Raw genomic sequence first — 27467 nt, forward strand, 5'->3', positions numbered from 1 at the left:
TATCTTAATAATAAAGATAATAATAAAGATATACTTTAATAATAAAGATAATATACTTTATTTATATTTATCTACTCAATTATTCTCAATTACTGAAATCTTATTAATATAATTAGATCGTATTACCCCGTATATGTGAGAAATCAAAATAACACATTTACTACATTAAACCAAAGAGTTACAGTCTACCTTATTAACTCAAAACAAAACTGACAAAATAGAAACTAATAATTACAAAGTAAATTTCAAAACTTAATATAGAGTACCTTAAAATATTCTTTTCTAATCTGTTTGCTCCTCCTCCTTTCTTCACTCTGCCAGATTATAGGGTGAGATTCTGGCCATGGTTGTTCATCTATTTGATTCTTCTGATTTTCTAAGGGCTGTAATGAGACAATTTCTTTTAACTAAATAAAAGAGAACAAAATTATAGATATAATAGTAACTTGATTTCTTCTTACCTGCCATGTGAGGGGTGATAATGGTGAATTAACTTCATCTGCTGAGACACTAAAAAATTAAAGATGCCTTAATATGTTAAAATATTTAGAATAAATCGTTAAATATATATTATGAATCTTATTATGTTATCTTTTAAAAAAAATTGTAAAGAATTTACCCATGTCTACACTTTGGGCTAACAACATAAAACTTAAAGTTGACAGAAACTTATTTAAGTTTCTAATACCTGTTGCTCTACAGGAAACATCAAAATGGGTTTATTCTATGTAGGCCCTATGCATAGGTCTACTCTAAGGAATTCCCAGAAGCTAAAATAAGTGAAATATCTAAAGATATACTGTCAAAGGACAGACAAGATATTTATTATATCAAAATAACTAACAAAAACTAAAAAAAAAAATACTAACAATTTCTTTGGTCTAAATGCCAAAGAGCTCAAGCGAGTAGTTATTTTTGCCTACTGAATTACTAATTATGGACTCAACCTGTTCATTCTAACAAAACAGAGGCTACGAAGGAAATTATTTTCATCTAATTTTTTGTTGTTGAGATAAGTAGACTATGCATGCTGTTATTAGATGGCAATTTTGAACAAAGAGTTCCTTTGGAAAAAATGCATAAACAAAACGTCCACTGAAGCTGCTATACCTTAACACTATTCTGGAACTTCTGTATAGTGCAATAACGAACAACAACAACAAAAAACCCACAAAAATTGGACATAAAGAATACGATTTTTAAAATTTATAGAATACATGATTATTCAAGAGAAAAAGACAAAAAATCTATTATTACAAGAGGGAAGGTTACCAGTTAAAGAAAAACATACAAAAGTTAATAGCTTTCCTACATATCAACTATAATGAGTTAAAAGATATATTAGAAAAAAACGCTATTCATAAAAGGAAAGAAAAGTATAAAATACCTAGGAAGAAACTTAACTATACTTGTATAAGTACCTACATGAAAAAACTACAAATGTCTAGTAAGAGACTTGAATAACCAAAAGGTTCTTGGATAGATAAGTATTACAGGTATAACTTATCTTTCAACTTAATTAATAACTGAAATGAACTGTAATAATAATTTTTTTTAACTCAAGAAGTATTTTTTCGTTTGCTTTAAAAATTTGACAAAGAAGTTCCAAAGTTAATTTGGAAGAATGGATGATCAGGAAGAGAAAAGTTATATAATAAAGGGGACTTCTCAAACCTCCCTTTCTACTAGCTCCAGAATCTACAGATTTTTCAATGGAAGAGGAGTATAGGACCACAAGTATAATAACTTCTGAAAAAAATGACATTTAAGATCATTGTGAAAGTAATGGCTTATATAACAAGTAGTAGAGAGACAACTGATTGATCACTTGTAAAATATACACAGAAAGAAAGAATTAAAAAGGGGGAGGAGACATGGTGAGAAAAAGGCAGGGGAGGGAGGAAGAAAACTAGATTCCTTACCTCATACCAAATATCAAAATGAAAAATTAAAAGATTTAAATATAAAGAAGAAATCACAAAGTATCACAAAAAAATACAGGCAGTAATTTTTTAAATATTGGAATAGAGAGAGCCTATGGGAGAAACAATCAAAATTAAATACTAACAAATTTGAACACATAAAATGTAAAAACTAGACTTTGTCATGGTCAAGATAGACTAACAGTGACTAGATACCTATTCTGACTGAAAAAAACTAAAAGAATGACCAAAATATTTAAAACTATGCCTTCCATGACATTGAATATTAGGCAAAAAATGACATTATCCTTTAGAGATGAGTAAGAAGGCGAATCCCGTAACTGAGCCAAGTTGGTGCATGGAAAGAGTTTCCAGCCCAGGAGAAAAAACTAAGGCAGAGTCTAGCAGGCCCAGAATTCAGGAGACAGAGCTGGAGCCAGGGAGAAAAGGGCAGAATGAGTTCATAGCACACAGTAACAACAAAAAGGGCAATGCACAGAGAAAGGAAAGAGATCTACAATCCCTCAAATTTTCATCTGAGTGTACTGATCATTGAACATGTATGTGAGGAAATTACCCTAGGCAAAAGGATGAAATTACCCCCAAAGATTAGAGGGAATAATACCCAGATTCTCAAGAGGATCAGGAGTGGCACCAGTTCCCACCAGCTAGATTGGAAAACCTCATAATTCACAGGACATCCAGTAGAGAAAGGTGTTGCCTCATTAAGGGGACAAATTTATTCCTAGACTAAATGCTACACTGGTCCCACATAAATAAATTATAAAACCAAGTCCCAAAATATCAAATTATTTCCAAGTAATTTAACCATATCCCAGAACAGAAGTCAAAAATATGTATAATAATACTACAATATCCACATTCAAGAATGTAAAGTATACAATGTCTGTCATTCAATCAAAAATTCAACCAAGCAATGTTCAGGAAGCTAAAGGAAAAGACTGAACGTGGTAAGTACAGACATAAGCAAACTTCTAGAAATAAAAAGTGCAACATCAAAAATTAAAACAAACTGGATGGAATTAACTGCAGGTTAGACATTTCACAAGAAATGACTAGCAAACACAAAGACAAAGCAGAAGGACTCGCCAAAACCCAACACAGACAGAAAAATATTAAAGAATGAATAGAACATTAATGTTCTGTGGCAAACTTCAAGTGGCCTAATTGGTGTTCCATAATAAAAGAGGTCAAATGATAGAAAACATATTTGAAGAAATAAGGGCCCCAAAATTTCAAATGTCATGAAAATAAACCCACAAATTCAAGAAGCTCAATGAACTCCAAACAAAAGTAACATGAAGAAAACTACACCAAGATATATCACCATCAAATTACTTAAAATGAGTGATAAAAAATGTTACAGACACCCAGAGGAAAAAAGGACACATTAGGCAAAGTGAAACAAAGATAAGAATATTCTCATAGAAAACAATAGAATCCACAGGATGGTGGAGAAACCTCTTCAAGGTACTCAAGGAAAACTAAAATGTCAAACTAGAATTGTGTATGAGACAAAATATCTTTCAAAAATGAAGGTAAGCTAGGCATGGTAGCTCATGCCTGTAATCCCAATACATTGGGAGGCCAAGGAAGGAAGATTTCTTGAGACCAAGAGTTCAAAACCAGCCTGGGCAACATAGTGAGACCCTGTCTCTACAAAAAATAAATTTTTTTAAGTTGGCTGGGTGGGATGACACATGCCTGTGGTCCCAGCTACTTGGGAGGCTGAGAGGTGGGAGGATCATTTGAGCACAGGAAGTCGAAGCTGCAGTGAGCTGTGATGGCACCACTGCACTCCAGCCTGGGTGACAGAGCAAGATTCTGTTTCTTTAAAAAAGAAAAAAAAAATTAAAAAATTTAAAAAATACTTTTCCAGACATACAAAAGCTAAAAGCATTCAATCAGCAGACCAGTAGCAAAATTATGTTAAAATCTCTCTTTTAGGCAGAAAGAAAATGCTGCACACGTAAATACGATTCTACACAAAAAATAAAGGGCACTAGAGATAGTAACTAAGGGATTGAACACATAAAAGACATTATTCTGATTATCTAAATGTTCTTAAGAAATAATTGTTTAAAGCATAAATAACAATGTGTTATAGTATACATAACAGATATATAAAAGGTAAAATGTATGACAACACACCAAGGCTAAAAAGGAAGAAATATAAATATACTGTTGTAAGGTTCTCACATGATACACGAAATGGTTTAATAGCAGTTGAAGATAAGACTGTGATAAGCTAAATATCATACTCTAACCCCTAAAACAACCACTAACATAACAAAAAGTTACAGCAAATAAGCCCACAAAGGAAATAAACAAAAATTTTAAAATATAATTCAAAAGACAACAGAGAAGGAGGAAAAATGAATAAAAAGGATAGAACAGAAGGGAAACATACAGCAAACCTCAAAATATCATTAATTACAAAAATATAAATGATTTTTAACACTGCAATTAAAAAGTAGATTGTCAGATTCAATAAAAAGCAGGAAGATACTACCATATGCTAACTACAAGAAATGCACTTTCTCTACAAAGACACAAATCAGTTAAAAATAAAAGGATGGAGAAACATGCATCATGCTAATACTAAACGAAAGAGAGCTGTACTGACAATACTAATATCAGAAAAGTAGACTTCAGAGCAGAGAATATTATCAAGAATATAAAGAAAAGTCATTTCAGAATGGCAGTAAAAATTCACCAAGAGGACAATACAATCCTAAACATTTATATACCTAATAATAGAGCTTCAGAATGTATGAAGGAAAAATTATAGAACTACAAGGAGAAAGATAAATCTGCAATTAGTGTTGGAGATTTCAATAACCTTCTCTTACTAACTGATAGACCAAGAAAACAGAAAATAGGTAAGGTATGGAAGATTTAAACAGTACTATCAACCAACTTAACATAGTTGAAATTATACAAGACTCTAACCAATAACCACAGAATACATTTTTTTCCAAGTTCCTACAGAACTTTTACCATGACAGACCATATTGTGGGCCATAAAAAAACTCAATATTATTTCAACAATAGAAAGTACTTCTGACTACAAGAGACGCAAACAAATAAATTACAAAAGCAGCAATATCGATAGGCAATAAATACTTGAAATAATACTCAACATCACTAATTTAATCACTGAAATGAAAAATAAAACATTCTGATATAATTTGTTCTTTTTAGATTGGCAAAGATTAAATAGATTGATAATGTATAATGTTAACAAGTATGGAAGTAAAGCTATCCATGTGTTACCTGTGGGAATGCAAACATAAATATATCAAAAGCTTTAAATGTACATTTATGTTTTAATCCATCAATAGCATACCTTTAAGCCTTTAAGTTAAGAAAATAATACAAGTGGGCCAGGCATGGTGGCTCACACCTGTAATCCCAGCATTTTGGGAGGCTGAGGTAGGTCAATCACTTGAGGTCAGGAGTTCGAGACCAGCCTGGCCAACATGGTGAAACCTCATCTCTGCGCCGCACTCCAGCCTGGGTGACAGAGTGAGACTCTGTCAAAAAAAAAAAAAAGAGAGAGAGAGATGAAAGGACGGGAAGGGAAGGGAAGGGGAGGGGAGGGGAGGGGAGGGGAGGGGAGGGGAGGGAAGAAGGGAAAAGAATGCAAGTGTACAGAATATATAAAGTTCATCAAAATGTATATTTAGATTTAGTCGGTATATAAAACCATCACTATAATATTAAATGAAAAATGCATATTACTAAATAGTATACTCAGTATGATCTCATTTTTGTTAACAGAAAGTATGTGAGATATTTCTAAAGGTGGGGAAGGGATGGGGTGTGCTCACCCAAGCACTGCTGAAAAAATGTCACAGAATTTAAATTATTATTTTCCCATAATTTAATGTGTTTTGATGGGTGCAGCAAACCATCATAGCACATGATGTATACCTAGTAACAAACCGGCAGATTCTGCACATGTATCCCAGAACTTAAAGTATAATTTTAAAAAAAGAAAAAAAAAAGTTAAGGTCATGTAATACTTCTTAATATTAGAAAAAAAATACCCACAAAGTTATTTCCCTTTTGAATAAAAAAGCAGGTGAGAATTGAGAAAGGAAGGACTGAGATACAAAAGAAAGGAAAAATAAAAAGTCTGTAATAGTAATAACTATAGTTTAACAATTAATAACATATGTGACACTTTCTGTGTGCTAATCACTGTCATAAGCAATTTAATACATTAACCCATTTCATCCTTACAGTAACCATGAGGTAGACACTGTTATTATTTGTGTTTTACAGAAGGAGTAAATGTGGCTCAGAGTAAGCTAAATAACTTCCCCAAGAGACAGATTCAGGATCCAAACGCAGACAGCATGGTTCTATTAGCCTGAACTCTTAACCACTACAATAATCTACCTCTCTATAGGAAGAAAGGTAAGTAGAAAGAAATAATCAGAGAGCTAACATTTACTAAGCATGTAGGTGCCAGGCACTAGGGCTGATTTTAAAACTTACCCAAAGCCTCACAGCTAGTAAGTGCTAAAGGTGGGACTCTGACCCAAATCTGCCTGACTTCAAGACCTAAGCTCTTTCAACTGTACCCTGATACTTTGCCAACCAATTTCTCAATAGTTTATCACGACTTTCTTGTATGTTTGCAATGTCCCAGGGCTCATGCTGATTGCTAGAAGTGGCTAGAAATCTTTGGAAAGTAGACCACTGAGATCACTTCCAGTACAAAGCTGTCTAGGCATTTCAGGGAGACTGATCATTCATACCCAAAACCTAAGTACCCAGAATTTTTCCAGTTTTCTCTTACAAATCTACATGCTACCTAATGTCACCAACAGGTAATCCATTCCTATTAATTGTGGATTTGTATATTCAAAAGCTGTATTTCAAAATATGAACATGCCCAAAACCGCAACATATTAAAACATCGATCATGCCGGGCATGGTGGCTCATGTCTGTAATCCCAGCACTTTGGGAGGACAAGGCGGGCACATCACTTGAGGCCAGGAGTTCGAGACCAGCCTGGCCAACATGGCGAAACCCTGTCCCTACTAAAAATACAAAAATTAGCTGGGCATGGTGGTGCATGCCTGTAATTCCCGCTGTTTGGAGGCTGAGGCAGGAGAATCGCTTGAACCCGGGAGGCAGAGGTTACAGGGAGCCAAGATCATGCCACTCCTGGGCAACAGACAAGACTCCATCTCAAACAAACAAACAAAACCATCAATCATTAATCTCATGAGGGTGGGGACCATATCTCTCTTGATCACTACTGTATCTCCCAGCACACAACACAGTTCCTGGCATTCATCATTTCAACCTATTCTCCCAACTTAGTCACTCAATGAATATTTATTGAGTACCTACTATGTGTGCTATGCATTGTGCTAAATGGAATAGAAAATGAAGTCCGTGATCTCATAAAATGTTCACTGTAGTGTACCCACTGGGTAGTGGGATGCTGATGAAAAACAATAAACAAGTATAGAAGTATATATTCAGAATGCCAAATGGTGTTCAGTTCTATAAAGAAAAGTAAAGCAAGGTGTGGGAAATAGAGACAAAAGGGTTGGGGAGGCATGCTCTTATATATGTTGTTCAGGGAATGCTTTGCTGATGAAGTAACATTTAAACAGAAACCTGAATGTACAAGATTAAGAAATATGGCTGGGGGAAAATCATTCCAGGCAGAGGCAAAAACAAAAAGCCTTGGGGGATGAGGAGAATGCCTGATCTGCTGAGATTCAGCAAGGAGGCCAGTATAGATAGAAAAGAACTAACCAGAGAGAGAAAGAAAAGACAGGTTTTGAAACCAAATGCAGGGCACTACTAGGCCTTAAAGCACTCTAGTTTCTATTCTGAATAACATGGAAGTCAGCAGAGAATTCTGAAGATGAATGATATGTTCTGACTTACATTTCAAAAATATCAATCTGAAGCTTTTTGGGAAACAGACTAAAGGAAAGCTAGGGTAGAAAAGAGACCTGTTAAGAGGCTGCTGTAATAATTCAAGTAAGAGATGGCTAGGACTAGGATGGTAGAAGTTGAGGTGGTTAAAAATATCAATCTGATGCTTTGTGGGAAACAGACTAAAGGAAGGCTAGGATAGAAAAGAGACCTGTTAAGAGGCTGCTGTAATAACTCAAGTGAGAGATGGCTAGGACTAGGATGGTAGGAGTGGAGGTGGTAAGACATGATTGGATTCTAAATATATTCTAAAGTACAGCAACAAGATTTGCTAATGGATTAGATATCAGGTGTAAGAGAAAGGGACAAGTTAAGGATGACTCTCAGGTTTTGAGATGACCAACTAGAAAGATGGAGTCGACATTTTCTGAAATTGAGAAAAATGTAGGAGGAACAAGTTTAGGGGTGCAACAGGAACATTAATAGTATGGTTTTGGAAAATAATGTTTGACATGCCTAATATGCATCTAAGTGGCAGTGTTGGGTATTTAACAGGTTATATAACCCTGCAGTGTGTGTGTGTGCACATATACATGTACACATATGCAAATGCAAATACTCATATGGTAAAAAGGTCTAAAAGGCAAAGTAGCAAAATAATGTGACTTGTCATCTCTGGGGAGTGAGATAATGAGTGATATTTATTTGTTTATTTTTTCTTCATGTTTGCTAAATTTTCCAATTTTTCAACAAGAAAGCTACATTACTCTCATAATCAGGAAAACATTAAAGAATCTTTGGTTTTGTCTTTCAAGAAAGAACTGGATAACTGTTTTGAAAATGAGAAAAGAAAAAGTAATAGTTTTATAAAAGAAAAGCCAAGATTGGATATCACAGTTTTACGGTTTGGGCAATTGAGGCCTTCTCAAGAGAATGTTAGGAACCTGTGGAGGAAGCTTAAGGCAGGAAATAAAGGAATGGGAAACTTAAAAGAAAGCAAACATGTAAGATAGCAGAATCAGTATTCAGAAAGAGAAAAAGTGGGTTAAATCCAATTAAATGAAATGTGAGATGGATGAATATTCCTAGGCTTGGATATGAAAAGTAATCTCACACTTGAACTGAATTCTGAAAGACTAAGTGAAGAAGGTAGACGGAAGGGAAATCCTAGTAAAGAGACCAGGATGTAGAAGGTAGAACACAAACAAAAGATAAAAAATTAAAAATAAATAAATAAAATAAAAGAAGGTAGAACACAGAGATAAAATCATCCTGGAATGAAGAAAGAAGTTCTGCTCCTAAATGCAAATGGTGCCAGTGGCGGAATGTACAAGATGAAGCTCTCAGGGTAAGCAGAAACCCACTTCAATCTTATGGGTTAAGTTAAATATTTTAAGGTTTATTCTAAAAGTTGTAAAGAGTCATTAGAAGATAATACATGGGAGTCACAAGTAAGATTTATGTTTCAGAATTATCACTCTTCCACTGTGCAGAAAACAGACTTAAAGCTAGGCAAACCTGAAGAAAGGAGCTATGTCTGGGGACTGTTGCAATAAGCCAAGCAGAAAAAGACTGGGCCTGAACATTCTCAGAGGATTGACTCAGGAGTTGAGTCTAATCTAAATTCAAACCATCAAAAAGAATAAATAGAAACTTTCAAGGTCTTCTAGTTCTCAGGAATTCATATATGTGGATTTATATCACGTATTCACATAGAAGAATTTAGTAACACCCAATTGAAAAGCAATGAAAATATACACAGTATTATAGAGAATAAACACAATCAATGCTAAAGAAACACATTATTCCTGGCAGGAATAGCAATATAATAAATGTTTGCTGAATGAATAGATAAATGATTCTATCATCAAGACAAAAATGCATCTATGAGCAAAGAAGATCAGCAGTTTTTATTTTGCTTATATCAAAAGTAAATTTAACTCCTATTTAAATTATCTAGTTATATTAAATCTGCATCACTTATTTAACTAAAATCTATATACAAAAACATCACCGTCAAAGGATCAGTACTCATTATAAAATATTAAGTAAAAACTAAGATTTTTATACCTCTTTTCACATTCCACAGTTTGTTTTGGTTTGTTTCTCATCACAGAAGTTGAATGATTAAGAATCCTAGAAGTAAATTAACACATTAATTCCCAAATACATTAAGGAGAATATTATATCACAAGATATATTTAAAAATCTCTAAAATAAACTGCATCTGGTCCTTGAAGATCTTTGCTAGAAAATAATATTTAAATATTATTTAGATCAGATGCCCGTAAGTGTACTATTTACAACAAAATGAAGCTCGGCAACTTTTCCAGGCATCTTCTTTTATAAACCCTTTCTCAAAGTTTGGATTATCTTCTAGCCATGCTATTATTGCCCTTTGCATATCTAACTTTTGGCTGAGATAGAAGATAAAGAGATACAGAGGTACCATCATGACTGATTTATTTTTTCCAGCACAGCAAATGATACGAGGTGTGTTGATGTAATACGTAATTATTTTGCCAAATGAAAAATTTTAATTCTAAATGCAAAATCAGCGCTCAAGTTCAATTCTTTAAAAAAAAAAACAAGTTTCTTAAACTTTTAATAACTACATAAAACCATTAAAACAAAAGAAAACAATGAACCATTATAAGAGAGAACTATTTCTACATAATGTTACATAATTCTAAGTATTAATCTCAAAGTCAAAAGTAATGAATTACTAACTATCCTTAACATAAGTAACCATACTTGAGTTCTTAATGTTACTATATATATAAATATAATTTTCACTTTTAAAATTTAATATCATAGAAGTAAAATCTCTGCCTTTTATTCAAAATAAAATCTACAGATGTCAACTGCCAAAAGAACATAGAAACGGATTTGAAATAAAAGCTATATATTGACCAATAAAATACATAATGAATTAAATATAAGTTGGTAATTACAGAAATATGGTTAGCATAAAGAAACCAAAGTCCATTATGCTGGATTCCTCACAAGCTTGGATCTAGTAGGGCCTCACTAGGAAAAAGTGATAGAGATGCAAAGGACAAGTATCATACACCAATCAGTGTAGCTTGGGCCAAACAATTTCAGAATTAAGGACATTCATTCTTCTTTGTACAGGCATGCATTAAAATTGCCTTAAATTCTTAAATGCAGAAAAATTAAGGTAATGAAATATCTAAAACTATTAGGAAAAATATATTTTAAAAGAGTATTTTTTTTTTTTTTTTTAAAGAAGAGATAGCAGTAAGTTCTATCCTGGAGGAAATTGCAGAATTATTGCAGGGGCAGGGGAGTCAAACTACAATGGCCTTCACTATGGTAAATTCTGATTCCTTCTTACCACACATTCATTAGCGTTGTGACTATGGTTGTGTATGAGTTATACTGAAACAGAAAAAAAAGTTGAGATCCACTTACCTATAAAATATATTTTATGTACTTGAGAATTCACCTACGTAAAATTTTGCTATGTACATTATTTTGTGTTTTACTCTGATACCCAAAGTCAAAACAAACATCTATTCTAATTAAACATCTAGATTATTAACATACTTCCCTAATCCAGTTACCAGTACTTATTTTAAGTAAAAGACTGTACAATTCAGCTATGTCAACCTGGCCCCATAATACTTGAAGGCTTCCACAAACTCTAGATACCTTGATGCGTGTCCTGTTGCTCTGGTCCTCTGGAAGAGTTTATCACTGAATGATGCTCTACAACTTAAAGGCCTCTGTCTGTATTCACATTTCACATAAATCAACCAAACCAAAAGATGGGGGAAGATGTTTTTGGAGACACAGGGTAGTCATTTGTAAAGGAAGCAGAAACAAAAGAATACATAGATTTCAAGGACTGAGAGATCACCTAACTAGTTATATAACAAGCTAGAGGTTAACATGATGCTCCTCAAATTGAAATGTTCATATGATCAGGAAAAAATCATAATAAAAGAGGTAATGTCCATAATTTCTATAATTCTAAAACAAAATTATGAACTTCCCAAACCTAGTTTTGCTTTCCATGATCCTTAATTACATTTTAATTATAACTTTTCATAATTGCTTTTTGTTATTTAGCTATATCACATAGTAATTAGAGGCTCATCTTTCCACAATAAAGAAAAACTCTCAAGACACACCTAAAAGCAAATAAAATAATTACTAAAAGGAAAGACACAACAGAAAATACTACAGCGTAAGTTAGCAGGAACAAACATGCAATGGGAACCAGTTAAATGAAGCTATTTATTGCAAAATCACACATATATTTTAATCCTTTCTTTAGAATGATAACTAAACAAAATTTAAGAAGCCAGCTAAACATCGACTTATTAAGCCCCTTAAAAAAATCAGTATAAGAAAAAGAGCAGTAGCCACCTTTCTAACACTAATATAAATGAGTAAGACTCATGGAAATTTGTAAAACTGGCTCAGTAATTTATAATACATATCAACTTCTTTGTTTTTCAACAGAATTTCCTTTTTTATTATCAAGTTAATATTAAGAATATTCTAATAGTATCATTTTATTCTCAGTTCCTTCCTTGATTTTTCTTGTTCTAAAAAACATGATCCCTTTTTTCAATTTTATCTTATTTTGGTAAGAACATTTAACAAGAGATCTACTCTCTTAACAAATTTTTAAGTATACAATAGAGTATTGTTAATTATAAGCACAATGTTGTACAGCAGATCCCTAGAACTTATTCATCATACAACATTATTTTTAAGATAATGATTTTTTTCAAGACTTTTTTTTATTTCCCAAAATAATAGTGAAGGTAAAATTAGAACTTGCTGAATGGCTATTTAAATATAGTTAAAGCCATTGATTCAGAGTGACTTCAATACACTCAGATGCAAGTAGAAATAATAATCCAATATTTTGACAGGGGATAATAAAGACTATTTTTCAATTAAAAAAAAATTCAACAATAAACTATAAACATAAAGTAGCTTAATCAACATATCTTCATCAGACAAAGTGGGGGCAGTCTTCTAAATAACTAGGCTTCAGACTTTAAAACCTTAGGAGTTACCAATTTGATGGTTTATTTGCTGATCTCTTTTCTCACCCTTTTTGAGTATTAATTCTGTACAACATCCTCTTGCTGCTCCCCTAGGATAGTTTCATGTACCAAGTACTGGCATAAAGTTTCTTAAAGAATCAAAGACATTTTAAAAAATAATATGAACTGCCAGGCGTGGTGGCTCACACCTGTAATCCCAGAACTTTGGGAGGCTGAGGTGGGCGGATCATGAGGTCAGCAGTTCGAGACCAGCCTGGCCAACATACTGAAACCCTGTGTCTACTAAAAGTACAAAAATTAGCCGGGCATGGTGGCACACGCCTGTAGTCCCAGCTACTCGGGAGGCTGAGGCAGGAGAATTGCTTGAACCCGGGAGGTGGAGGTTGTGGTGAGCTGAGATTACACCACTGCACTCCAGCCTGGGCAACAGAGTGAGACTCTGTCTCAAAAAAAATTTTTTTTTAATTAAAAAATAAAAAATATATATCAACTAAGCAAGTGGCAAAACTGCCATAAGGAAATCATCACTGAACTAAATGTAAGCTGTTTTTTAATTACCTCTAGTTTGGGAGAAGATACATGGCTTCATTTAGCTGAGAGCTAACACTGCATTTGTCTTCTACTAGTAGCAAGTTAAAGAACAGCTAAGTAATATGCAGTCAAAGTAGCAGTCCTGGATGATATTTCCCTGTAGGTGAGGGCAATCTTAATCCAGTTAAATTATTTTTAATCAAGACTAAAAACAAACAAAATGTACAATAATTATTTTAAAACCTAAAAAGAGATGTTACAACTCCTAGCCTACAATCTTAAATAGCATTTCAGATCCTTCTCTAATATATTTGGAATATAAGACACAATAATACAGCATGAAAAGGAAAATCCACAACCAGAGAAGGTATAAATTATACCAAATCCACTATAGGATATATCCTCATATAGGATTACACTTAGATTTTTGGTCTCATTCAAATTCAAGTATTGTGACAATAAACAAAAAATTTTAATTCCCCAAATCTAAAAGATCTAAGTAACGGCAACGTATTGTAGAAGGAAGAAAGATTATTTAATAGAAAAAATACTAGATTTAGCATTAAAAAATTCTGAGATCCAGTTTAAGTACAGGCATTAACAGAATTGGCTAGGGATCTAAAATTCTCTAGACATTATAAATTTTAAAAGTAAAATGTGCTCTTCGGCAGAGCCTGGTGGCTCACGCCTGTAATCCCACCACTTTGGAAGGCCGAGGCGGGTGCAATCCTTAAGGCCAGGAGTTTGAGACCAGCCTAGCCAACATGGTGAAATCCTGTCTCTACTAAAATACAAAAAAATAGCCGGGTGTGGCGGCACACACTGGAAATCCCAGCTACTTGGGAGGCCGAGGCATGAGAACGACTTGAACACAGGAGGCAGAGGCTGTAGTGAGCCAAGATTGTGCCACTGCACTCCAGCATGGGCAACAGAGCAAGGCTCTGTATCAAAAAAAATAGTGCTCTTTATTTTATGATCATATTATAAATATTTTAATGTCTGCAAAAATTAGACATACTTACAACAATGTCACTGAATATTAATATTTAATCTAAAAAGCTCTTATATTAGTATGTACTAACATCTAAAAAGGATGATGAAGAAGAGGATCAGAAAAAGACAGAAATTACTTTTGCATACATCTTGAAGAATAGCAGGAGTTTTCTTTAGGGAGAACACATAATTTTTTAACTAATGGCTCCTACTAGTTTTAAATGTATTGATTTAATTTTCAAGCAGTCAATCAAAAATATTATATGTGCCACATTTTCTTAATCCAGTCTGTAACTGATGTACATTTGGGTTGATTCCAAGTCTTTGCTATTGTGAATAGTGCTGCAATAAACATACATGTGCATGTGTCTTTATAGCGGCATGACTTACAATCCTTTGGGTATATACCCAGTAATGGGATGGCTGGGTCAAATGGTATTTCTAGTTCTAGATCCTTGAGGAATCACCACACTGTTTTCCACAATGGTTGAACTAGTTTACAGTCCCCTCAATAGTGTAAAAGTGTTCCTATTCCTCCACATCCTCTCCAGCACCTGTTGTTTCCTGATTTTTTAGTGATTGCCATTCTAACTGGTGTGAGATGGTACCCCATTGTGGTTTTGATTTGCATTGCTCTGATGGCCAGTGATGATGAGCATTTTTTCATGTGTCTGTTGGCTGTATGAATGTCTTCTTTTGAGAAGGGTCTGTTCATATCCTTTGCCCACTTTTTGATGGGGTTGTTTTTTTCTTGTAAATTTCTTTGAGTTCTTTGTAGGTTCTGGATATTAGCCCTTTGTCAGATGAGTAGATTGCAAAAATTTCCTCCCATTCTGTAGGTTGCCTGTTCACTCTGATGGTAGTTTCTTTTGCTGTGCAGAAGCTCTTTAGTTTAATTAGATCCCATTTGTCAATTTTGGCTTTTGTTGCCGTTGCTTTTGGTGTTTTAGACATGAAGTCCTTGCCCATGCCTATGTCTTGAATGGTATTACCTAGGTTTTCTTCTAGGGTTTTTACGGTTTTAGGTCTAACATTTAAGTCTCCAATCCATCTTGAATTAATTTTCGTATAAGGAGTAAGGAAAGGATCCAGTTTCAGCTTTCTACTTATGGTTAGCCAATTTTCCCAGTACCATTTATTAAATAGGGAATCCTTTACCATTTCTGGTTTTTGTCAGGTTTGTCAAAGATCAGATGGCTGTAGATGTGTGGTATTATTTCTGAGGGCTCTGTTCTGTTCTATTGGTCTATATCTCTGTTTTGGTACCAGTACCATGCTGTTTTGGTTACTGTAGCCTTGTAGTATAGTTTGAAGTAGCGTGAGGCCTCCAGCTTTCTTCTTCTGGCTTAGGATTGTCTTGGCAATGCGGGCTATTTTTTGGTTCCATATGAACTTTAAAGCAGTTTTTTTCCAATTCTGTGAAGAAACTCATTGGTAGCTTAATGGGGATGGCATTGAATCTATAAATAACCTTGGGCAGTATGGCCATTTTCACAATATTGATTCTTCCTATCCATGAGCATGGTATGTTCTTCCATTTGTTTGTGTCCTCTTTTATTTCACTGAGTAGTGGTTTGTAGTTCTCCTTGAAGAGGTCCTTTACATCCCTTGTAAGTTGGATTCCTAGGTATTTTATTCTCTTTGAAGCAATTGTGAATGGAAGTTCATTCATGATTTGGCTCTCTGTCTGTTACTGGTGTATAAGAATGCTTGTGATTTTTGCACATTGATTTTGTATCCTGAGACTTTGTTGATGTTGCTTATCAGCTTAAGGAGACTTTGGGCTGAGATGATGGGGTTTTTTAAATATACAATCATGTCATCTGCAAACAGGGACAATTTGACTTCTTCTTTTCATAACTGAATACCCTTTATTTCTTTCTCTTGCCTGATTGCCCTAGCCAGAACTTCCAACACTATGTTGAATAGGAGTAGTGAGAGAGGGCATCCCTGTCTTGTACCAGTTTTCAAAGGGAATGCTTCCAGTTTTTGCCCATTCACTATGATATTGGCTGTGGGTTTGCCATAAATAGCTCTTATTATTTTGAGATACGTTCCATCAATACCGAATTTATTGAGAGTTTTTAGCATGAAGGGCTGTTGAATTTTGTCAAAGGCCTTTTCAGCATCTATTGAGATAATCATGTGGTTTTTGTCTTTGGTTCTGTTTATATGCTGGATTACGTTTATTGATTTGCGTATGTTGAACCAGCCTTGAACCCCAGGGATGAAGCCCACTTGATCATGGTGGATAAGCTTTTTGATGTGCTGCTGGATTTGGTTTGCCAGTATTTTATCGAGGAATTTTACAACGATGTTCATCAGGGATATTGGTCTAAAATTCTCTTTTTCTGTTGTGTCTCTGCCAGGCTTTAGTATCAGGATGATGTTGGCCTCATAAAATGAGTTAGGGAGGATTTCCTCTTTTTCTACTGATTGGAATAGTTTCAGAAGGAATGGTACCAGCTCCTCCTTGTACCTCTGGTAGAATTCGGCTGTGAATACGTCTGGTCCTGGACTTTTTTTGGTTGGTAGGCTATTAATTATTGCCTCAATTTCAAAGCCTGCTATTGTTCTATTCAGGGATTCAACTTCTTCCTGGTTTAGTCTTGGGAGAGTGTAAGTGTCCAGGAAATTATCCATTTCTTCTAGGTTTTCTCGTTTATTTGTGTAGAGGTGTTTATAGTATTCTCTGATGGTAGTTTGTATTTCTGTGGGGTCGGTGGTGATATCCCCTTTATCATTTTTTATTGTGTCTATTTGATTCTTCTCTCTTTTCTTCTTTATTCGTCTTGCTAGCGATCTATCAATTTTGTTGATCTTTTCAAAAAACCAGCTCCTGGATTCATTGATTTTTTTTGAGGGTTTTTTGTGTTTCTATCTCCTTCAGTTCTGCTCTGATCTTAGTTATTTCTTGCCTTCTGCTAGCTGTTGAATGTGTTTGCTCTTGCCTCTCTAGTTCTTTTAATTGTGATGTAAGGGTGTCAATTTTAGATCTTTCCTGCTTTCTCTTGTGGGCATTTAGTGCTATAAATTTCCTTCTACACACTGCTTTAAATGTGTCCCAGAGATTCTGGTATGTTGTATCTTTGTTCTCATTGGTTTTAAAGAACATTTTTATTTCTGCCTTCATTTTGTTATGTACCCAATAGTCATTCAGAAGCAGGTTGTTCAGTTTCCATGTAGTTGAGTGGTTTTGATTGAGTTTCTTAGTCCTGAGTTCTAATTTGATTGCACTGCAGTTTGAGAGACAGTTTGTTATAATTTCTGTTTTTGTACATTTGCTGAGGAGTGCTTTACTTCCGACTATGTGGTCAATTTTGGAATAAGTGCGATGTGGTGCTAAGAAGAATGTATATTCTGTTGATTTGGGGTGGAGAGTTCTGTAGATGTCTATTAGGTCCGCTTGGTGCAGAGTTGAGTTATCCTTGTTAACTTTCTGTCTCGTTGATCTGTCTAATGTTGACAGTGGGGTGTTGAAGTCTCCCATTATTTTTGTATGGGAGTCTAAGTCTCCTTGTAAGTCTCTAAGGACTTGCTTTATGAATCTGGGTGCTCCTGTATTGGGTGCATATATATTTAGGATAGTTAGCTCTTCCTGATTAATTGATCCCTTTCCCATTATGTAATGGCCTTCTTTGTCTTTTTGACCGTTGATGGTTTGAAGTCTGTTTTATTAGAGACTAGGATTGCAACCCCTGCTTTTTTTTGTTCTCCATTTGCTTGGTAGATCTTCTTCCATCCCTTTATTTTGAGCCTATGTATGTCTCTGCATGTGAGATGGGTTTCCTGAATACAGCAAACTGATGGGTCTTGACTCTTTATTCAATTTGCCAGTCTGTGTCTTTTAATTGGACCATTTAGTCCATTAACATTTAAGGTTAATATTGTTATGTGTGAACTTGATCCTGTCATTATGATATTAGCTGGTTATTTTGCTCGTTAGTTGATGCAGTTTCTTCCCAGCATCGATGGACTTTACATTTTGGCATGTTTTTGCAATGGCTGGTACCGGTTGTTCCTTTCCATGTTTAGTGCTTCCCTCAGGACCTCTTGTAGTGCAGGCCTGGTGATGACAAAATCTCTAAGCACTTGCTTGTCTGTAAAGGATTTTATTTCTCCTTCACTGATGAAACTTAGTTTGGCTAGATATGAAATTCTGGGTTGAAAATTCTTTTCTTTAAGAATGTTGAATATCGGCCCCCACTCTCCTCTGGCTTGGAGAGTTTCCGCCGAGAAGTCTGCTGTTAGTCTGATGGGCTTCCCTTTGTGGGTAACCCGACCTTTCTCTCTGGCTGCCCTTAACATTTTTTCCTTCATTTCAACTTTCGTGAATCTGACAATTATGTGTCTTGGAGTTGCTCTTCTCGAGGAGTATCTTTGTGGTGTTCTCTGTATTTCCTGAATTTGAATGTTGGCCTGCCTTACTAGGTTGGGGAAGTTCTCCTGGATGATATTCTGCAGTGTTTTCCAACTTGGTTCAATTTTCCCCGTCACTTTCAGGCACTCCAATCAGACGTAGATTTGGTCTTTTCACATAATCCCACATTTCTTGGAGGCTTTGCTCATTTCTTTTTACTCTTTTTTCTCTACACTTCCCTTCTCACTTCATTCATTTGATCTTCAACCACTGATACTCTTTCTTCCAGTTGATTGAGTAGGTTACTGAAGCTTGTGTGTTTGTCACGTAGTTCTCGTGTCATGGTTTTCATCTCTATCAGTTCTTTTAAGGTCTTCTCTGCATTGATTATTCTAGTTATCCATTCATCCATTCTTTTTTCTAGGTTTTTAGTTTCTTTGCGCTGGTTACATAGTTCCTCCTTTAGCGCTGAGAAGTTTGATTGACTCAGGCCTTCTTCTCTCAGCTCATCAAAGTCATTCACAGTCTAGCTTTGTTCCATTGCTGGCGATGAGCTGCGTTCCTTTGGAGGGGGAGATGTGCTCTGATTTTTTCAATTTCCAGCTTTTCTGCCCTGCTTTTTCCCCATCTTTGTGGTTTTATCTACCTTTGGTCTTTGATGATTGTGACGTACTGATGGGGTTTTAGTGTGGGTGTCCTTTCTGTTTGTTAGTTTTCCTTCTAACAATCAGGACCCTCAGCAGCAGGTCTGTTGGAGTTTGCTTGAGGTCCACTCCAGACCCTGTTTGCCTGGGTATCAGCAGCGGAGGCTGCAGAAGATAGAATATTGCTGAACAGTGAGTGTTGCTGTCTGATTCTTGCTCTGGAAGCTTCGTCTCAGGGGTGTACCCAGCAGTGTGAGGTATGAGGTGATGGTCTGCCCCTAGTGGGGGATGTCTCCCAGTTAGGCTACTCAGGAGTCAGTGACCCACTTGAGCAGGCAGTCTGTCCATTCTCAGAGCTCAACCTCCATGCAGGGAGAACCACTGCTCTCTTCAAAGCTGTCAGATAGGGACTTTTACATCTGCAGGGTTTCTCCTGCTTTTTGTTTAACTATGCCCTGTCCCCAGATGTGGAGTCTGCAGAGGCAGGCAAACCTCCTTGAGCTGCAGTGGGCTCCACCCAATTTGAGCTTCCCAGTGGCTTTGTTTAGCTACTTAAGCCTCAGCAACGGCGGGCGCCCCTCCCCCAGCCTCGCTGCCTCCTTGCAGTTAGATCTCAGACTGCTGTGCTAGCAATGAGGGAGGCTTCATGGGTGTGGGACCCTCCAGGCCAGGTGTGGGATATAATCTCCTGGTGTGCCGTTTGCTAAGACCCTTGGTAAAGCGCAGTATTAGGGTGGGAGTTACCCGATTTTACAGGTGTCGTGTGTCTCAATTTCCCTTGGCTAGGAAAAGGAATTCCCTTCCCCCTTGCACTTCCCAGGGAGGCAATGCCTCGCCCTGCTTCAGCTCTCGCTGGTAGGGCTGCACCCGCAGACCAGCATCGACTGTCCGACACGCCCCAGTGAGATGAACCCGGTACCTCAGTTGAAAATGCAGAAATCACCCATCTTCTGTGTCGCTCACGCTGGGAGCTGGAGGCTGAAGCTGTTCCTATTTGGCCATCTTGGGCGCCCCCCGGGTTAGTGATTTTCTAGTATGATTTTGTATACCTATAAATGTAGCAGCTGTGCAAAAAAGATACTTAGGCTATTTAGCTTATTAGCTATTATACAGATTGCCCCTAAAAAGTTGCCCCTAGAAACCATATATTTGTCATTTGATAAGTTTTAGTTGTATTTTTCAATGTATATTTAAACACATGCTAGTATATTTAAATTTGAAACTTCCCAAAACATGGTCATATTAACCCCATTAACTACATTTATTATTTTGAATAAATGAAATAAAATGCTTTTTACTTATCCATGTTAAATGCACCAAAATTATTCTCTTTTCTCAAAACAAAAAAAAAACCCACTCAGATCTTTATCATTTCAAAACTATAAATGTAGTCCTCTCAGTACATGAAGATGGCAATAACAGCTGACCCTGAGAAGCATATGTAACTTTTCCTCCATTAGAAGTGGACTTGTCTTGATTTTATTCTCATTCACACAGTGTCTTCTCATTGCCAACATGTATTTGAAGAAAGTCTAACCAAAAGATGGGGAAAATGGTCTTTGACCAAGAAACAGACCAAAGTGAGCCAGTGACCCTCAAATCATCATACTGATTTAATCTACTCTTGTAAAATTCAACTCCATTCTAAGGAATTTAGACATATCCTAAGTAATTTGGAATCTGAATTTTAAAAAGCACATTATATACGTGACATGTACCTAGGAAAAAAATGCTTACAATGTAAATAATGCTACTGTGAGCTAAAATTAATATCAACAAATAAATCAGTTTTTATGATTCATCACACACACAGGAATAAAAAAGAAATACCTAAGCAATATTAAACATAGTGACCATATATATGAGTACATTCTGTTAGTTGTAAATGTAATTTTATATTCCTGTCCTAAGTATTTCCTATTGCCTTTTAGTACAGGTTGAGTATTCCTTATTTGAAATGCTTGGGATTGGATTTCAGATTTTTGAATGAAGGATGCTCAATCTGTAGTCAGTCCCTTGAGATAGATCTTAAGAGGGCACTATTGTTTACTCAAAACTTCATATACTTCATTCGATAATCTTTAAATAATCAGATTTAATTATTATAAAATTTGCCATTTCAAATCTCATTACTGAAAGGAATACCTGTTCTTCTGTTCTTGCTGCAATAACTGAGCAGCTATTTTCCTCAAATCAGTTATTTCCTTCAAATCATCATCCTCTTCCTCTGCCAGTAACTGTTCTTTCTCAAGTCTGAAAGGTGACACAATCATGGTTATCCAAAAAGTAAGGCAGACTACATTTTATGCCAGCTTTCAGAAATAGAAACCATTTTTGTTTTTAACACCATATGAAAGTTAAAATCCTAGGTCCTCCTTTTAAAATACTAAAATAAGAAATAAGGAAAACATCTATGTTCTCTACTCATTATGAAATGTAGCATACTGGCTGCATTAATATAATTAATGACTAACAAATAATAGCAAAGTATATAACCATTTTTTAAATTTCTGAAACGTGTAATGGTCATAGTAATCTAAAAATGCATATTTTCCAGCCTTGAGTATAAAAAGGACTGCAAAGTTCTATATGGCCTGTCTTAATACATAAATTTAAAATGTTGCAAAATTTTGTCATTTAATTGAACCATCCTGTTTTTACAAGTTTATTGATTTTGATTTTTAAAATCTGTATATAAAATGTCTAAATAAAGAAAATCCAAAATAGGTTCAAATAAGATTGGCAAATTTGCCTGAAAATACTAATATGTCATTTTTATAAAAGAGAACAAAAAAATTTAAAATAGTTATTCAAACTCTAGTCATTTTATCTTAAGGGATTTCACTTTAAAAACAGTATCAAACCATGAATCTTTACATCATACATGCTACAGGTGACTCTCAAGTTTAAGCAACTGGCCTCATTAGATGAGGTGACAAAGTAAAAGAATGAAATCTAAAGAGTTCAAGACAAAGCAATGTACCTCCTTACAGGACATCAGAGATGATTAACTAATAACTGCTTTAAAATCTGACAAAGTCATTTGGAGGAAGCATAATGTAGAGAAAAGAGAAAAGTTTAAAAATCAAAGAGAGCTACGTTCATACTCTAGGTACTAGTGGACACTAGCTAAGTGATTTTAGGCATAAAACTTAAGAGTCTTTGAACTTCACCTTCCTCACCTGAAAAAATGAGGTCAATATCTACCCTGAAGCATTTTAATGAAGATAAAATGAGAAAGAAGGGAAAGCACATAGCACCAATCCTGGTACATGGTAGGTATTCACCAAATGTTCCTTCTTTCCTTTCTGCAGCTATAAAGCAACCTGAAGGAGTAACTGAAAAAATGTGGTAGGTCATATTCCATCATTTTATAAGATGAATAGTTCAGAAAAATCCAAAGCACAATTATTTTAATAAAATCTGGACATAAGTACCCTTAAAAGTCATAACCAGCCTGACCAAATGGAAAGTATAGTAGAACAAGAGACAGTACATCTGAGTTCCAGACATTTAAAACTCCTGGTTTCAGTGTCTTAATTGGTAAAGTGATGTCAATCTATTTCAGAGGGTTGTTAAATAGCCCAAATGAAGCAATGTATATGACGGTACAGTCCTCCTCAATAATAATAATAGAAGTCATCATTACACTTCAGGAGGAAAAATAGTGCATATCCTACACTCAAACGCTTACTATAATTTTGTGTTTAATTGAGGAATACAGATAGATGTGAAGTATTTATAAATTAACTATCTAAACATAAGAGGTAAGTGAACAAAAAATTCTATTTTATTCAGGTACTCTTTAAAGTAGGAATATCTAATGAATGGCTCAAGTGCTTATAAGTAACATTTCATTTTCATACATGCTTACCTTTTTTCATCTCCTAATTCTTCATTTTTCTGAGATTTTTCAGAACATTTTTCTTTTCCCTTACATAAAAGAAAGTTACATTTTAAATTGTACAGTCCACTTTCATAAGATCAAGAGAGCATGTTATTAATATTTGTTCAAAGTTTTATTTACCTTAAAGAAAGATACAAATGATCCAATATGTGCATCTCCCTGTTCAGAAACTGCTACATCTTCTGTGTTGGGGTCAACAAAATCATATACCTCCTGGTCTAGGTACAGATTAATATTTATTAGAAAATGTACTTAGTAAACTGTATGCTTGACACTGCTGTCCTTAGAAAAATGTATATTTTCTCAATATAAGAGTTGGCTAAAGACAATATAATTTTTCAAAGCCCATTTTTAATGTGGGCCATGTACATGAAACAAAAATAGCAGGTACCATATCAATTACCTTTCTGAGAATCAGTCTTACTTCCTATTATGTGACTGTCATTTCTTGATGTCTGCTCTCTATTTGATTCCGAGACTTGAGAATGAAGGCTGACTGTGTCATCATCTGATGGCTAAAAGGAATAAGCAAAAAGTACAAATGAGGCATTTTAAACTTATGATATGGATTATGTTGCTTCAATTTTACATATGAATTACAGAATGTCTGCTTTCCATCTCCAGTTTTCAAACCCAAAATTAACATAAGGTTTACTGCTCAGCTTTAAAAATCAGCATGCCTTTTTTCAGTTTTAGTCATAAAATATAATGATCATATTTTCAAGCAAAATAAACTCAAGTATGCACAAGGGTCTCTATTTCAATGCTCTAATAAAATTGTAAAACAGAATAGATCTCAATAGAAAATACTCACTTCTGTTGTGGATAATCGTTTCTCTCCATTATCACTTCCAATTCCAGAGTCAGGACCATGATTTTTATTTGGATAAAAATCTTCCATACTATGGAAATAGAAATTCTAAGAGCAGTTAGGGCTTTCTTCTTAAATAGATAATGCACACTTGACCTAAAATTTCCCTAGATAATACAGAATATATACTTTTGATGTCTAAGATCCTTAATTAAGGACATGAGGAGAAAAATATCAGAACTCTTCCTACAAAACATTTTATTCATCCCATTCATGCAATATTGTTCCCTTCGTGTAGTCTACAATGTCAACTGTCAACAATAACCTATTATTTCTCTTCAGAGATTCAGAAAATCAGGCTGCCTTGTTAGAACATTATCTTGATAAAAGACCTGCTTTTTCCCATTGGTTTGTCAAATTTCATCACAGAGCTTCGAAACATTTTTTAACTTCAATGTATATGGTTTACTCTTCATTGGCTCTAAAAATATGCTTTATTTGTATAAATAATGCCCATCTAATACTTAAGAGAGGATGCAAAAATGAAGGCTACAAACTATTGAATATGCAATTCAATACTTTCAAATTCAACTTGTCCTTGCAAATTTCTGATTTACAAAATATGCCACCCAGGAAGCGAAGTATTTTTCACTTAATTTGCAATTTCACCACACAGTCTACAATGACCACTTATTATGTATGAGGAACTGTGCTAAATGTTTAAAAGACAATACGTTACATATTTACTGTGAAAAACTGTAGCAAATTGATGGTGTTTTCTCATTTTATATATGAGAAAACTTAGACTGGAAGGGATTAAGCAATTTATCCAAGGATATGCAACTTGCAGCCAGCAGTCCAAATTTGATCCCTCAATTATCTAGCACCAAAGTCCCTGGTCGTAATCACTATGTTATAATTCCTCTCCTAAAACCAGTTTCACGCAAAAACAAAACAAAACAAAACAAAACAAAAAACAAAAAAAAAAAACAACTGATTTTTATACTTTTCAGAAGTATACGAACACATTTAGGGAAGCACCTACCAAGTATCAGGTACTATGTTGAATGTTTAAGAGAAAATACATTTTTAAAATTTGCCTCCAAAGAGCTAGCTCTCAGCCCAGAGGAAAAATGAATGTGTTCAAATGTTTTGAAGACTATGACAAAGGTAAATACAAAGTGCTATGAGGAAAAAAAAAAGGTCAACTAATTCTCCTGGGTAAAGTTAGGAAAGGCGTCACTTAAGAATGTGGCATTTGAGCTCAGTCTCGAGGATGAAGAGGCGATAACTGTTAGCATTCATTGAGTGTCTATACTGTGTTATGTACTGTGCTAGATGCACCTCATATTTTAGACATAATTCTTATGGTCTTGAAGTTATAATTATTATTTCTTTTCACAAAGAAAAATAATAAAGCTTACAAAAGTTAACGTCCCAAGGGGAAAAATTACAACATTTACTGTTTATCATTTATTGAACTAATTGTTAGGCACACATTTAATTCTCACAACTGTAGAAGTGGGTACGGTTAACATTTAAATAAGGAAACAGGCTCAGAGAAGTCAAATAACTTACACAAGGCCACAGAGAAATTAAGTGGTTAAACCACGATTAGAGCCAAAATTCATCTGACTGCACTGCACAAAATACATTCGTGGATTTGTAGTAAATGACAATGATGATAAGCTATTTGCTGAGGAAATATTATGGGTAAGGCATTGTACTAAGTACTCTACATACATTTCTTCATGTAATCCTGACTGCACCTGTGTAATTATTTTCTTTTTTACATATGAGAAAACTGAGGACCACAGACATTAATACACAAAGACATACAGTTATTAAGAGTCATAAATGGGCTTCAAAGCCATATTATATCTGACTCCAAAAGCTATTATATGTAACTACTGTAGTGCCTATCTATGTATAATAAAGAGTTTACAAAACAGACAAAGCGTGGAAGGGCATTCTAGGTAGTAAGAACCATACAGCCAAGTGTCTGAGTATGAAAGTGGAAAGAACATACAAGAATTTTCTAAGTAGTTCAATACCAGCTGTGAGTGAGAAATTAACACAACTGACAACCCACTCTATAGACCTGCACTGTCCAATATGGTAAGTAGCCAGTAGCCATATACGGCCATTCCAAATTGAGACACACTATACACGTAAAATACATACTAGATTTCAAAGATTTAATATTAAATAAGCATGTAAAATATCTCACCAAGTTTTCACATTAATTACATGTTGAAATGATAATATTTTGGATATACGCAAATAACATGTATTTCTTTTTACTTTTTTCAAAATGGGTAACAAAAAAATTAAAAATTATATATGTGGCTCACATTATATTTTTTTTGGATGGTCCTGCTAGAGAATCTCTCCAAAATATATCTTAATTCTGCCATTTCTTTTCATCTCTATTGCAATCACTTTATTCTAGACCCCTCTGATCTCTTGGCAGTACTACAACAATCCAACTAGTCCCTGTGCTTCTATTTTTGCTTGCTTCCAATGTATTCTCCTATAAGCCAAAATAGTTTTTTTTAAACAAAAATGAGTCAAATCATGTTATTCCCCCACTTAAAACTGTCCAATGACTTCCCACTGTACTTTAAGTAAAATTCAAACTTCTTACCACATCCTACAAAGAATCCACATGACTTGAGCTCTGACTACCTCTCTAAAATCAACTTGTACCATGTTCCCCTTCAGCTACTCTGCTTCAACCACGCTGGTCTCCTTTCAGCTGTTTGAACACACAAAGTTCCTTCCTAACTTAAGGCCATGGCAACGTCATTCTTTCTGCCTAAGATGCTCTTACTTTGCTCTTCACAGAGCTGGCTTTTATTCATTCCCTGACCACATTCTTGGAATTTCAAATACATTCCTTCATAGCACTGAATACAATTTGAAATTTTATATGTGTGTGTATTTCCTTGCTTTGTTTATTCACTGACTCCTGCTCCACTACATTGTGAGCACCATGAGTGCCAAGACCAATATGTATGACATTCAACAAAACATACCTGAATCTACCAGTAGGCATTCAACTGATATTTGCAAAAATAAATGACTAAAACAGTAAATGCCATTACTAAAAGTAAATTCATGTTAAAATAAATATAAAGCAGATTAATAGAGATTAGAATGTCTTCATTCCAATTTTTGGAGCCTTGTTTGGTCTAATAATGTTCACATTATTAAAAAATAATCTTTAAGAACTAAATCTAATGTTAGATATTAATTCTACTTGCAAAATAAAAATATTCAAGAAAAAGTCCCATTTGGGAATTCACGAACTTGTGCT

At 34.8% G+C, this 27467-nt stretch overlaps 1 protein-coding gene across 1 annotated transcript in view; it reads right to left on the reverse strand.

The window, feature by feature from the left end:
* Nucleotides 1-27467, reverse strand: part of LRCH2 (leucine rich repeats and calponin homology domain containing 2) — a 130763-nt gene that overhangs the window by 38745 nt on the left and 64551 nt on the right. The window contains exons 7-14 of the mRNA XM_030933451.1: nt 24152-24239; nt 23741-23852; nt 23458-23555; nt 23305-23363; nt 21576-21683; nt 9925-9990; nt 462-510; nt 267-383 (exon numbers count right to left, since the gene is read on the reverse strand). Coding sequence (XP_030789311.1) covers nt 267-383; nt 462-510; nt 9925-9990; nt 21576-21683; nt 23305-23363; nt 23458-23555; nt 23741-23852; nt 24152-24239 — 697 coding nt within the window. The remainder of the gene's footprint in view (nt 1-266; nt 384-461; nt 511-9924; nt 9991-21575; nt 21684-23304; nt 23364-23457; nt 23556-23740; nt 23853-24151; nt 24240-27467) is intronic.

This window comes from Rhinopithecus roxellana, chromosome 7 (genome assembly GCF_007565055.1).
Source record: "Rhinopithecus roxellana isolate Shanxi Qingling chromosome 7, ASM756505v1, whole genome shotgun sequence".
Lineage (NCBI taxonomy): Eukaryota > Metazoa > Chordata > Mammalia > Primates > Cercopithecidae > Rhinopithecus > Rhinopithecus roxellana.